The sequence below is a fragment of the Ailuropoda melanoleuca genome, chromosome 11, assembly GCF_002007445.2.
Source record: "Ailuropoda melanoleuca isolate Jingjing chromosome 11, ASM200744v2, whole genome shotgun sequence".
NCBI lineage: Eukaryota > Metazoa > Chordata > Mammalia > Carnivora > Ursidae > Ailuropoda > Ailuropoda melanoleuca.
Window position 1 is genome coordinate 70,731,390 of NC_048228.1, and position 13,158 is coordinate 70,744,547.

The following is a 13,158-nucleotide window of genomic DNA, read 5'->3' on the forward strand; positions in this document are numbered from 1 at the left end:
CACTCACCTGAAACAGTGTTATACGAACACACACACATGAGCACGGCACAAGACGTCAAGGAGACTTCACCACACCCAGCTGTGCTGCCGGGATCCTGGGGATACTTAAGTCACTGAACCTCTGCCACAGCAGAATGTTGGTGGAGAACGTTGAGGAGGACTGCCACGAGTCCGCGTGCTGCAGTGTTTAAATCGGGAATTCTTTAGAAGGATCGCTCGGCAGCAAATGTGTGGCATGGACAGTGGGTGGCCTGGCTTCAGAAAGGCCTCTCACAAAGACCACCAGAAGTGAGGCGAGGAAGGATTAGGGCCTGACGTGGGACAGGGGCGGTACCAGTGGAGACGAGCAATGCTGAGTACAGGGGCTGCACAATATCCACATTTAACTCACACAAATTCAACCTTAGTCACTTGGCCAAAAAAAAAAAAAAAAAGAAAGGAAGAGAAGAAAAGAAATTTCAGTTGTCCCATAACTGCCCTCCATTCTACTGAATGAGCCGGAGACAGGCACACAAATCCAACAGCCGCTCGGTCAGTCTGTTTCCACCCGCCAATCACATTTTGTGCATCTCACAACACTGGATGAGTCTAGTATTTAAAAATGTATTTTCCATACAACATGGTCCCTAAATGCAAGCCAGCTGCTTCAGCGGGTACTCCACTGGAGAGCCAGAGATCTGTCTCAGTGCTGCAGGAAAGAACTGGCTGTTCTGGATTGATAGGAGACAACCTCCAGTGGGCCGTCTTCTGAAAGTATTGCCAAGTGATAATTTTAATACAGGTGATTTTGACCTTACATATGGACGCAGAACTAGCCTCTGTATAAAATGCGATTGCACTATAAGGAAAACCCACTATGACTGCATTCAGGAGACAACACACAGGAGTTCAATGTTTCATGTCCATTTGTCCAGTTCTCCCTTTACTGGCTCAGGCAGGTCACACAGCTAGCTGTGGCCAAGCTGGGAATGATTCATATCTTCTAATTCCCAATCCAAAGCCCATTCCTCCATTCGAGCTTATTTCTAATCAGAGCAAAAACGATCTTCATACTCCATAAAAGGAAAAAAGCAACACCCCTCCCCACCCAAAGTCGTTAATAATCAAGTACACAAACTTAAGACTAACATTTTCTTAAAAGCTACTAAAACTGACCAAATCTAAAACAACCTATCAACTTTTTTTTTAAAAGATTTATTTATTTTGGGGGGGGCAGAGGGAAAGGGAGAGAGAAACTTAAGCCGACTCCACAGGGGCCTCAAACCCTGGACCCTGAGATCATGACCTCAGCAAGAGTCAGATGCTTAACTGACTGAGTTACCCAGGTGTCCCTACCACCTTTATTTAAAAGGAAGAGATGTGCAGAGAAGATACCACCAACACCACCAATGTTATTTTGATTTCAAGTACACTTCTTTCTTCTAAGCACTAACGATCAATAAAAGTATTTTATTATTTTTTTTGAAGATTTTATTTCTTTATTTTAGAGAAAAAGAGAGAGCACACACATGCTCGCAGGGGGAGGAGAAGAGGGAGAGGGACAAGTTGACTCCATGCTGAGCGCAGAACCTGACATGGGGCTCCATCCCAGGACCTTGAGATCATGACCTGAGCTGAAATCAAGAGTCAGACACCTACCGACTGAGCCACCCAGGCTCCCCTAAAAGTATTTATTAGCTAAACTCTAGTTGGCCCATTGGTGAGCAATGCTCTCAGGTATAAAGGTTTTTAATGCAGCACTGTGCACAGATACTTAATAAATGCTTCTTGATGACAATGAAAATGATGAACTAAAGCAGTAACGGCTCTTGGGGAGAGGAGGGGCAGAATAACGACCATGTTACTGACAAAAAAAGTGAAACAAAACCAGACAAAAATTAAAGGTTATCAAAATCAGCATTCTTCCTGAGTGCTTCTCAGACAGAACCAGAACATGATCCAGCAAAGCAGAGCTCAGCCTCTCAAACTGGGGTTCAACATGGAATGCTCAGGGGCTCTCTAAGCTACAGGTTACATGGCCTGTTTTCCTGAGATGTCAATTTTACTCAGTGATAAGGAAAAAGAAAAAAATTCTGTTCTCAAAGTCAAGGGTGTATGGTAGCTAAAATGCATTCTTTAGGTTTGCCTTGTCTCCTTCCTTCTAGAAACAGGAGCCCTCTTTCCTCTGGGTTTCGGACAGAGTGAGAATGCCAATGATGTCAAGAGGAGACCCTTGCCAACCTGCAAAGAACATGTAACAATGTTCGATTTTGGTCAACAAGATTTTGGATTTCTTACTGCAGCTTAAAAGAAAAGGAGAAGAAGAAAAAAAAAAACAAAAAAAAAAACAAGCCTTCAACAAGTCCTTACAAGGCCCTACATGATCTGACCTAAGTCATCTCATTCCATTATCCTTGCTCACTCCATTCCAGCCACTCTCTTCTTGAAGACTCACGTGAATTCCTACCTCAGGGCCTTTGCATTTAATGTGCCCTCTGCGTCAATGACTTCTGGTGTTCACAAAGCCTAGCAGCTGACTGCGCTATCTATTCAAATGTCACCTCATCAGAGAGGTCCCTCCTGACTCCCTATCAAAAGCAGCACCTCCACCCCCCACCAGCTTTCAATTTATTTTATTACTCTGAGTTTGTGTGCTAGGTTTGTGGGTCAGCTTCGTACGACATGACCTTCTTTGCCAGAAGTAGGAATTTCTTTATAAAATGGATAACAGCGCCTGCCTCATTGGGATACTATGAGGACTGAATGAGTCAATGATGTGATGGGCTTAGAATAGCACCTGGCACGAGATAAGCACTACCTGGGTGCTGGCTGGGATGCCACAGAGTGAGAAGGAATGGTCTGATATCCGCCCAGCGCCCTCTTCCCCACAGTCCAAACCAAACCCTGCTAATGAAGCCTCTTAAAACTAATCCAGCGGCTGCACATCAGAGAATCCCCTGGGAAGCTTGAAAAAAACGGCCAGGGCCCCCATCCAGATCAATTAAATAAAAATGGGAGTGGGGTCATTGATTTTTCAGTAGCCCAGATGATTCTAATATGCAGCCAGAGAAGGGAGTTCTAGCCCCAACTGTCGACTCAGTCCCCAGCCTGCTGGCAGCCAGTCCACTCATGGACAAGCTCAGTGCACCACGGACCAGAATCGAACTCATTCATTGGAACCCCATCAGCACGTGAAAAAAAAAAAAAGATCAAGATCCAGGGAAAAGATTATAAACCTGAAAAGCCAGGTGAAAATGAAAAGAAACAAAGTAGCAGTGGGAAGACAGTAACATCATTCTCCTCATCAATAAATATTTGCCACTTCCAAGGCACAAGGGCCAAAAGGGGAGGCCCGGCAAGGGGAACACTGATAAGGGGTGGGCAGCAGGTCATCGAGGTGACTCAGCGTTTTCACTGAACGCAGGATCCAAAATTAAAGCTGTCCAAGCAGACCGCTGCTGGCTTTTTCCTTCCGACTCTCACAGGACCCGTAACCCTTCTGACTCTCACAGGACCCGTAAAAGAGGCTGCGAGGAGCGGCCACCCCGCCCGGAGAGGCGGCGTGCCATGCGGCACCGTCATCCACGCCGCGGCCTGTGCCCTGCGGGTGCCACCTCAAAGGAGCCGGCCGCTTCAGGACACCCTGTGTGGCGGCACTCCAAGGGTGCCGAGGTACCAGGGGCCCTAGATTCACTCCCCTTGCCCCGCCTCACCCACTGAAGAACACAGATGCACTCGACAGTTCCGAGTAAAAATCATCCTTTAATCTCACTAATGTTACAAGAGTTCCGATGCTCTGGCATCAGAAAGGCCTGAATGAGAGTCTCAGCTGTGTGACACTGTAGCTGAGTGACCCTGCCTGTCACCCACTGTCCTCCTCTGCAAAGCTGGACTAACGGGCCCCCCTTCACAAGGCTACTGTGGAGATTAAATGAGATGGTGCAGGCCAAACGCTTGGCAGGGCAGGCCCAGCGTAGGCCCCCCCAGAGGTTCATTGTTTTATTCCCTGTTATTATCAGAACATAGAAGAGACTAAGACACACTGAACCTGGAAGATCAAAAAGTAAAGACAAGGCAGAAGGGATGACAAGGTGATGGGTCTTTAAAAGTATGACATCAATAGCCAGTTGCCTGGACTTGAATATACAACTATCCTCAGCTTCCTGTTTAAGAACAAGTAATCTGTGGTCTAATTTTTCGGGAATGGCATTTGTAGAAAGGGATATTAAAGGGAGAAAAGCCTTAATCTCAGGGGCGCCTGGGTGGTGCAGTCGTTAAGCGTCTGCCTTCGGCTCAGGGCGTGATCCCAGAGTTCTGGGATCGAGCCCCACATCAGGCTCCTCCGCTATGAGCCTGCTTCTTCTTCTCCCACTACCCCTGCTTGTGTTCCCTCTCTCTCTGGCTGTCTCTCTCTGTCAAATTAATAAATAAAATCTTTGGAAAAAAAAAAAGCCTTAATCTCAACTACAGAGAAGAAAAAAAAAAGAAGAAAATAATTTCAAAGATGTTACATAAACACGTTAGTAGCTCTATTAAAGGGTAAGGGGTTTGGGGGGGGGTTTGGTTAAAATTAATTAATTTATTTGAGAGAGACAGCGCGCACCAAGTGGGGAGAGTGGCAGAGAGAGGGGGAAAGAGAATCATAAGCAGATTCCTGCTGAACACAGAGCTCAACGTGGCTTAGATCTCAGGACCCCGAGATCACCACCTGAGCCAAAACCAGGAGTCGGACACTTAACTGACTGCGCCACCCAGGCGCCCTAAAAGTTTTCTGTTTTCTAGCTTTTCTGCAATGTCAGCAGGTATCTCCTATATTTGCAAATAATATAAAAAGTGTATTTAAGAAGTAGTTAACACTGGTCTGTTTAAAATTAAGATCTAAGAAGACTAAAATGACTACGTCATTAGTGAGTTAAGAAAAGGTATGCAATACTTTTCTTTAACACGATCAGTTCCCCAGTTAGAATTAGCTTTTAAATGCCTGTCATTGAGAGGAAGATGGCAGAAATGAGGGGACAGAAGGGATGGGAAAGAAGGAATTCCTCCTATATCCTGATGTCACTGAGGCCCATTCCAAGAACTAAAGAACCAAAAGCAAAATGGAGATGATCAGATGAGCTGGCTCTGCCATCCTCATTCATAGGCCAAAGACAAAATAGGGAATTCCAATATACCTGCAGGGCTACCGTAAGGATTAAACCAAAGGCAAAAATAGAATGTTGAGTATTATTTCACTGGCAGTGGGGGGGCACCTAGACCCTGGAGTCAGAATGCCTAAGTTAGAATCTCAATTCACCACTTAGAAGTTGTGTGACTTTGAGATGATCAATTAACCTTTCTGCACCTCAACTTACTCATCTGTAAAATGGGGTAATAACAGGACACAACCTGCTTCAGAGGGTTGTTGTGAGGACTGAATGCATCAACACAGGCAAAGCAGCTGGAACAGCCCAATAATAATCACCAAACATGTGTCAGCCCCTCCCCACTCCTCTCTTGTTCCTCCTCACTCCCTGTGCCCCACCTTCTCTGACTTCTTACTTTCCTCCTCTCCTTTCCTTCCTACTCATAGAACTCTCCCTGGGCCCTCTTCTCAGCCCTTCGCCATAGGGCTCCTACCCACCCTCCCCACCTTACCCCCTTCACCCCAGCCCACCAAACTCCCTTTCTACAACCCCAGTTCTCAGTACTTTCACCCATGCAGTCCCCTTTGCTGAGAGCACTCTCCCACATCACCCCCGCAGACACACACAAATCTTTTTCTTCACAGTGGAAAACTTCAAAAGTGAAACCCACACGATAAATGCTAACCCTTCCATGAAGTCTAATTTTAATGACTTTCCATTTGTTTCCAAAGCACTCTGGGCATCCAACTAACCTAGCTGCCATCGTGCCATACTTCAGCTGTCCATTACTTCTCTGCCTGCACCACTAAAGCCGCTGGAAGAAGCTCCTTAGACACAGGGACACAATCCCCCACCCCCAGTCCCATGTGTTACAGCAATGCCTGGCAACAAGAAACTCTCAAATGTTTGGTGAATGACTAAGTGAGGGAATGCCTCATTTGGTTCTTTCTGATAACCTCTCTTCCTCTCGAGGGTCTCCTTTTAAAGCCTAATGAAAACAGCGTCATTACACAGCAACCATTAGCAACAAAAACAGAAGAGAGCCAAGCACTTCTCTCTGTGTGTATTATCTCATTTAATCCTTGGGCTCGCTCTGATCTTGCCTCTTACTTCTTTCCCTCTGCCCAGCTCCCCACTCCACTCCAAGCACACCAGCCTCTCTCCGATTCCTATTACAGGCCTGCTCCCCCTCAGAGCCCCTGCATTCATCTTCCCGCTGCCTGGAATGCCCGTCTCCCTTCAGGTCTTAACTTAAAACCTGACCCTGCTATTAAAAACCACAACATCCACTCCTCTCCCTGCCTTGCTCACACACCTGTATGCCCCACCCCCCCCACTTCATTCTTCTTTACAGAACTTACAACCATCCAACATACTATATGATTTACCTTATAGGTTCCCTCCCCTATGCCAGAAGGAGAACTTCATGAGAGATGATTAACAGGGCCTGGTACATGGTAGATGCTCAATAAACACTGTTGACTAAAAAACTCCATACTGTGCAGTAGGCATGCTTTATGCGTGAGGACCGAAGCGTGCACAGAGGAACCGATGAGTAACTTACCAAAGGTCACACAGCTAATATGTAACAGGGCAAGGATCTGGGTCTACAGGCAATCGGACTCTAGGGCCCACACTGAACTATTACTTGTCTCCCAACCTGACCCAGAAAATAATTAAGAGACATGATTATATCCATGGAACAAATCCTAGCATTGTATGTCTTTGGGCCACACCTAAGTCTTTGGGCCATATGGAACAGCCATCCACTGGAAAACTTCAAAAGAACAAGTCATCTCACTCTAGACAGTTCCATGTGGTAAAGCATCACCAGATTTATAATTTATACAGCACTGATAGTTTTTCTTTGGACTTAATAGTTCAGAAAAAAAAGAAGGAGAGATTTATCACACCTTTTTATACTGTAATATCCCTATGAACAGCAAAATGACAAATCATCAACTAACATGGAGGTGGCCTAAGATGACATATGTTAAAAGCAAAAAATTGTGGTAAGAGGAGTACAGACTGTAAGGGGGCACAAGGGAACTTTTGGGGGTCATGAAAATGTTCTATAGCTTAATTTTAGTAGTGGTTATACCAGTATAGATATTTATCAAAATTCATCAAGCTGTACACTTAAAATAGGTATAATTTTATAGTCTGTATATGATAATAAATACTGAAAGCAATAAAGACTACCAAATAGGAATTTTAACTAAATATTCTACCCAAAAAAGGCACAAAGAATATTTCCATACCTAATACTCCCAAATTAGATCCAAAAGACGCATTAGAAGTTAGGCATTAGCTCCTGGTATCACACCTCTCCCTCTTTTCTTTTAAAGGACAAAGCGGTGATTATAGAAGACAAGCAGTGAAGAGCTCTGTATAATGAGATGCAGCAGGGTGGCCGATGTGTGGCTCAGAGCCTGCCTGAGCACTGGCAAAGGCAGCGGCCACAACCAACACCGTGTGCTGCTTCCGTCCTCTGGGTAACCTCGGACCGGGACTCTAGCACCCTGAGCAGAGTCCAGTTAGGGTGGAAGGGCACATGACTGCTCTTCTCCACAAGGGCCTCTGCCACATATTGACCAGTGACAGGTACGGATGTTGAATTTGTCAGAATTCTTAGTTTCGAGCATCAGAAACCAACGAGCTAATATAACAGAATAGCGATTTCTTTTTTTAAAAGGCCATTGGATAATTCACAGAATGTCTAGGAAATCCAGAAAACCAAGTCACACAACTTAAGGGCACACAGCAGAACACGTGGACATGGACAGAACGGGCCTGGCCCGGCCCAGGGGACCACAGCCGGCAGCTGCCCCCCACTGTTCATCCTCTCCAAATGGCCTCCAGGCACTCCTGCCTTCTTTCCAACACTTGCCTCCAGCTTCAGATTCACACTCTGGTGGGTGTGTCTGAACAGCCTGGCCTGCAAAGGTAGGAATATCCCCATCAGAGAAACAGCCAAGGCACTTGAAGACTGACAATGCCCATCATTAACACAAAGAGATGACAGGCCATCTCTGGGAATACTAGCAATACAGGCCAGCAAGGTTTTCAAAAAAAATATTTACAACAAAAAAATCCTCAAAGAGGGAACTAAAGGAATCCTATCCAGAGGCAATGCTATCTGGGGAGGGTGGGAGTCTTTTCGTATTTAGTGTTGTACTCAGTATATTAGTTGGTTTCAGAAACTACAAGCCTACCTTCCTAAATTGAAAATGACTCATTAAGGGTGTTTTCTAATTAAAAGAAAAATAATTCAAACCTGGAATAGCAAATGCTCTGTCTGCTAGAATAAAGGACACAAGAGAAAAAAAAAAAAGTCCTTAGCTCTGAAACAGTAAGGCAATGATCGCTAAAATACATGATTCTATTTAAAATGCATTTCAATATCTTTTTCTACTTAAAGCATATCTTTTAAATGTTGTTCTGCTTAAAAGAATAATTCTCAAGAGGAACTTCTCCTAACCTGAATCTGAGAATAAGAAAAAAGAACAAGCTATGAAAAGCTATTAACACTAACTCAAGATGGTCAACTATAGAAAGAGATCTGCATCAATGTCTGGTAATCAGAAAATTCACCTCCAACCAACAAGGTTCATTTTTTAAATGAAGAAAGCCTTCCAGCGATCTCAATGTATAGTTAACATTATGAAATAAACCCTAAGGACCAGAATCTGGTCATAAAACAAATAAAGGGGTAATGTCTGACCTGTCAAGTCCTGCCTTAGCCTCAACTACATTAAGACTTACACACCAGATCTGAAATGGAAGCGTGCATTTCACACACAGACTCCTGGCCCCTTAATACATCACCAGCATTTTACTTTCTCCTTGAGAATTTCTCCATGCCTCAGACATTCTTCAAAACTGATATCTGCAAGTATTTAAAAAGAAATATTATTTAAATTGGTTTGCTTATGGCTGACTTTGTCAAAAAAGATAGAATGAATCAGTGAAAGTTTGTATTCCCTGAAGAAAAATCTGAAGATGATGAAAGACGACTCAGAAGCCTGCTAAATGGAAGGAGGGAGAATTAAAATTTTCCAGATAATTCACTATTTAAGAGTTGACCATTTAAGTGCAATTCAATACATATTTGAGGACCTAAACAAAGTGCCATCCTGGATGATAAAATGGATACTAAACAGGACAATCCCATATCTCAAGGGGGTAATAATCTAATTGGGGAGGGGACAAATAAGTAAAGGAGCAGCGATTGTTATATTAGACCTGAGAACAGAAGTAAACCCTACTTTGGAGATTCAACGGAGGGGAGAGGGTGAGTCCGCTAGAGAGGGGAGAGGGTGAGTCCGCTGGAGAGGGAACAGGAACCCAGTAAAGACCAGCTCTGGAGTAGTGCTGAGGGCAGTGGGCAAGAAGGCCACAGTCTGGGGGGAAGAAACTGAGCTTAAACTGCACAAGGTGACTCAACCCCAGGTTCTGAGGAGTCTCTATTTCATTAAGCAAACAGGAGCCCTCAAGGTTTTGTGTGGGGCCATCCTAAGGACAAAGATGACTTAACTAGCGATGAAGAGGACAAAGTGAGAGGAGGCTGAGGCTAGCAAAAGTATTACTGAGGATTAACACAAGAAAAGATGGGTGAGCCCTAGAGTGATGGCAATTGGTAGGAGAGAGTGGCAAGGGAGGAGAGGAGATGCAGTCATGCTCTTACCGCCAGCCAGGGAAAGAGAAGATGAGAAATGCCTTAGCTTCTACCTTGGGTTATTAAATGAACTGCGGCTTCATTCACCAAATGAATAAAATTAATTAGTCTTGTTTTCCTCTTTGTTTTGTCTACTAGGAAGCCCAGAGCCAAATATATGGGATGGCCTATTTCTAACATAAGGCAAGCATTTATGTGCATCCTGTAAATCTAACATTTATTTTCCTTCTCTTTTTTAAATTTATTTGAGAGAAAAAGACAGAGGAGAGGCAGAGGGAGAGAGAGAATCCCAAGTAGGTGTCACGCAGATGTCACGCTGAGTGCCGAGCCTGACCCTGGGCTTGATCTCACAACCCCAAGATCACGACCGGAGCCGAAATCAACAGTCGGAAGCTTAACCAACTGAGCCACCCTGGCGCCCCTGTTTTCCTTCTCTTCACAGGCTTTTATCTATACGTAGTAAGTCACCTTTAATTATTTTTAAATGAAGCAGAAAATAAATAAACAGATTAAAAAAAGACTGAGATCAAACCAGAGATAGCTGGACAAAGTAGCTGGCTCAGGGATATAACCTGTAGGCTGCCAACCCAGAGCATTCTCCTCACTGTTCTTCTACCCTAGCAAAGGCCACATGTCACAGAAGCAGCTGAAAAATGCCAGACTTCCACTTTTTCAACCTACCTTACAAGCAGCAGTGTCATGAAATCAGTTCTACCCAATGAAACTGAAGGGGAAGTCTCCAAGGTGACCTTCTAGAAGACTCCTCTACGCTAAGAGGGAGTTGTAAGAAAATATCTTCCTTCCTTCCCTGTCTCACACAGGCGTGATGTCTGGGGCTGCAGCAACCACACTGCCAACATGAAGCAATGAGCCTGAGGCTTTCCATAAGCCAAAATACTAAAAAAATAGAGGAATAAAAGGATGCAAAGAGCCTAGAGTCTTTGAACACATCATTCAGACACTGCCCCACCCTTACAACCATCTATTCTCCACACTTCTTGCTACTGGACAATAGTAAGTTCTATTATTTATGCCATTTTTAGTTGTGTATTGTTACTCGCCAATAATGGATACAACAGTGATCAAATCATGAGGTCAGTTTCTGACAGGCTGATTTTTATTCTGCTGAGTTAACAAGATCACTATTATTGAGATGAGAAAATGCAAATATGTATTATTAGTCAGGAAGAAAGCAGTAAGCTATAAGAGCTGCTGGGAGCAGCTAAAGATAAAAACAGAAAGGGATGTAATGATAAATAACATTTGAAAAAGCATGATCAAGTATTGATAGGGGCACTTCTTGGAGGCAGGAACAAAGGAAGAAAAGAGTATATGTACATAAGTCCTCTAGGGTGGAGAAAATGAGGGAGACTTTCTTTTCTAGCAATGTTATAACTTAAAAACCCTTCCCAATATAAAACAGTGAAAAAATTTCACGTAAAGCATAAGAAACATCTGTTTAAATGCACAGCTAAGTTCACATGGAAATAAAGGACCTCCCCAAAGGCCAAAAATCAGAGGAACCTAAAATCCACAGCATAAAGTAGAAGCTGATCATGTTTAGAAACCTAGGGTCTGGGGGCTGGAGGAGAGACGGGTTGTGTGTGTAAAGGGCACGTGCCCTTTGGGATGTAACAAAAATAAAAAGGGAAAGAAATTACTAGCCTAATATTTTCTTTAAAACACCATCTGACAATTATAACTCGTTTTCAACCTCGTACACCTTACGCTTTATATGAACAAATTCCAGCATTAAGTGCATTTTTAAAAAAATGTCCATATTACATATTTACATATCACAAAGGGCTTCCTGAATATTTCATCATAAGATTAAAACATAAGATGGACAGAAATCTCTTCCTGAAAAAAACCATACATTGCCCAATTTTTTGGCCATCATTTAATCATTAAACATTTAATCAAGTATGCAAGTTCAGTATATTTGTACATACTAAAAGGTTTCTAAATTTTAGGACTTTCGGGTAAAATTTTATCTTTAGGGTCATTATAATATTCTTCTAGTGATATGCTACCAATAGTTTCATAATACCTTACGTATCACATAAAAATAGTCTGTCATCTCTGAGCTAATCTTATGGCCCTCTACATGACAGATTCTGCAATGTACAAATTCAGCATATAAATGGTAATGGGAACTGGAAAACGATGTGGCCTTTGGGGCATCTACAGGCTGAGAGGATGGTCTCTAATATTAGAGAGGCAAAGAGAAAAGAATTACAGCCGCGGCTAAAAACAAAAACACAAAACCTCTTAAGGTCGTCCACCGAGTTTACCTTCTGCTAGCCTCATTTGCTTCCCACGTTCCCTTGAAAACTGAAGACATCCTATATTCCCTTTGCTCAACTTCACGCTGGCTTTATGAATGGGCACAGTTCCATCCTAAATTCCATTAAGCCGCTTCCATCACTCAACTCATTTCAAGACCATCTTCTTTCAAAAAGTCCTATCTTTGGGCAGTCCAAAAAAACACCTAATCTATTATCTTCACAAGGGTTACATGAGTCTCCACTGCAGTCCCAGATTTACCTAAGACGAAACCTTTTAACCTGCTGTTTACATACACTGAATGCCACAATAAATACAGCATCCTAAAGTCTGCTTTAGACTGTGCTGCATCTTGAATGTTTCTCCAAACCTATGTGCTAGATGGTAAAAGACTAAGCATTTACTTCTACAAGTAAGGCCACCAAATGCAGGGGGAAGTAATCAACTCGGGAATCAAGAACCCAAGTGTGAAAGGACTGCGTTTGGCTTGGTTCTCCCCCTCCTGCTGACACAGGGAGAAGGTACAGTGAATCGCTCCAGTCCCAGGGGATGAGAGAGGCTCCCAAGAGCGCGCTCGGGTCCGCGGGGAATACAGCACGAGTTAGCGAGCCGGGAGGCTCCGAGAGGCGCGCTGCATTCTGGGACTCGTTTCCACAGTTACCCACGTGCACCCAACCCAACCGCGGCCCCGCGCGGCGCGGACTACAAGTCCCAGAATTCCGCGCGACCGCCTTTCCCCTTCACACCCGGCCACTGGAGCCAGACCCTAAAGGAAACCCCTAAAGCGTCCTCCCCGCAAGCTTGGCAGAGGTCGCGCCCAGCGGGCGCTACGCGGAGCCTCTGGCCCGGCACTCCCTGCAGGGAAGCGGGTCCCCAGGCATCAGCGCCCACACCTGACGACCAGAAATTAGACAACTGCGTCACAGACTGCCAATCCCACGGATTGCCTGGGACCCCAACACCTCCCCTGCGCAAAACCCCCCGCCCGGTCTCCAGGGTCCGACTCCTCCGGATCCCGCCGCGGAAAACCCGCAGCCCGCGCCCCGGCCCCGCCTCCCAGTCCCGCAGCCAGAGCCCGCGCCAGCGCTG

At 44.6% G+C, this 13,158-nt stretch overlaps 1 protein-coding gene across 4 annotated transcripts in view; it reads right to left on the bottom strand.

Moving 5' to 3' along the window:
• The window catches only part of DCUN1D4 (defective in cullin neddylation 1 domain containing 4), a 79,150-nt gene that overhangs the window by 55,066 nt on the left and 10,926 nt on the right, over nucleotides 1-13,158 (bottom strand). Inside the window, exon 1 of one of the 4 annotated variants that reach the window (XM_019799842.2) lies at nucleotides 8-421. The exons of the other annotated variants lie outside the window; for them this stretch is intronic. Within the exon in view, the coding sequence (XP_019655401.1) occupies nucleotides 8-38 (31 nt within the window). The 5' untranslated portion in view covers nucleotides 39-421. Of the gene's footprint in view, nucleotides 1-7; nucleotides 422-13,158 lie in introns of those variants that run through there. 4 annotated transcript variants of the gene reach the window in all.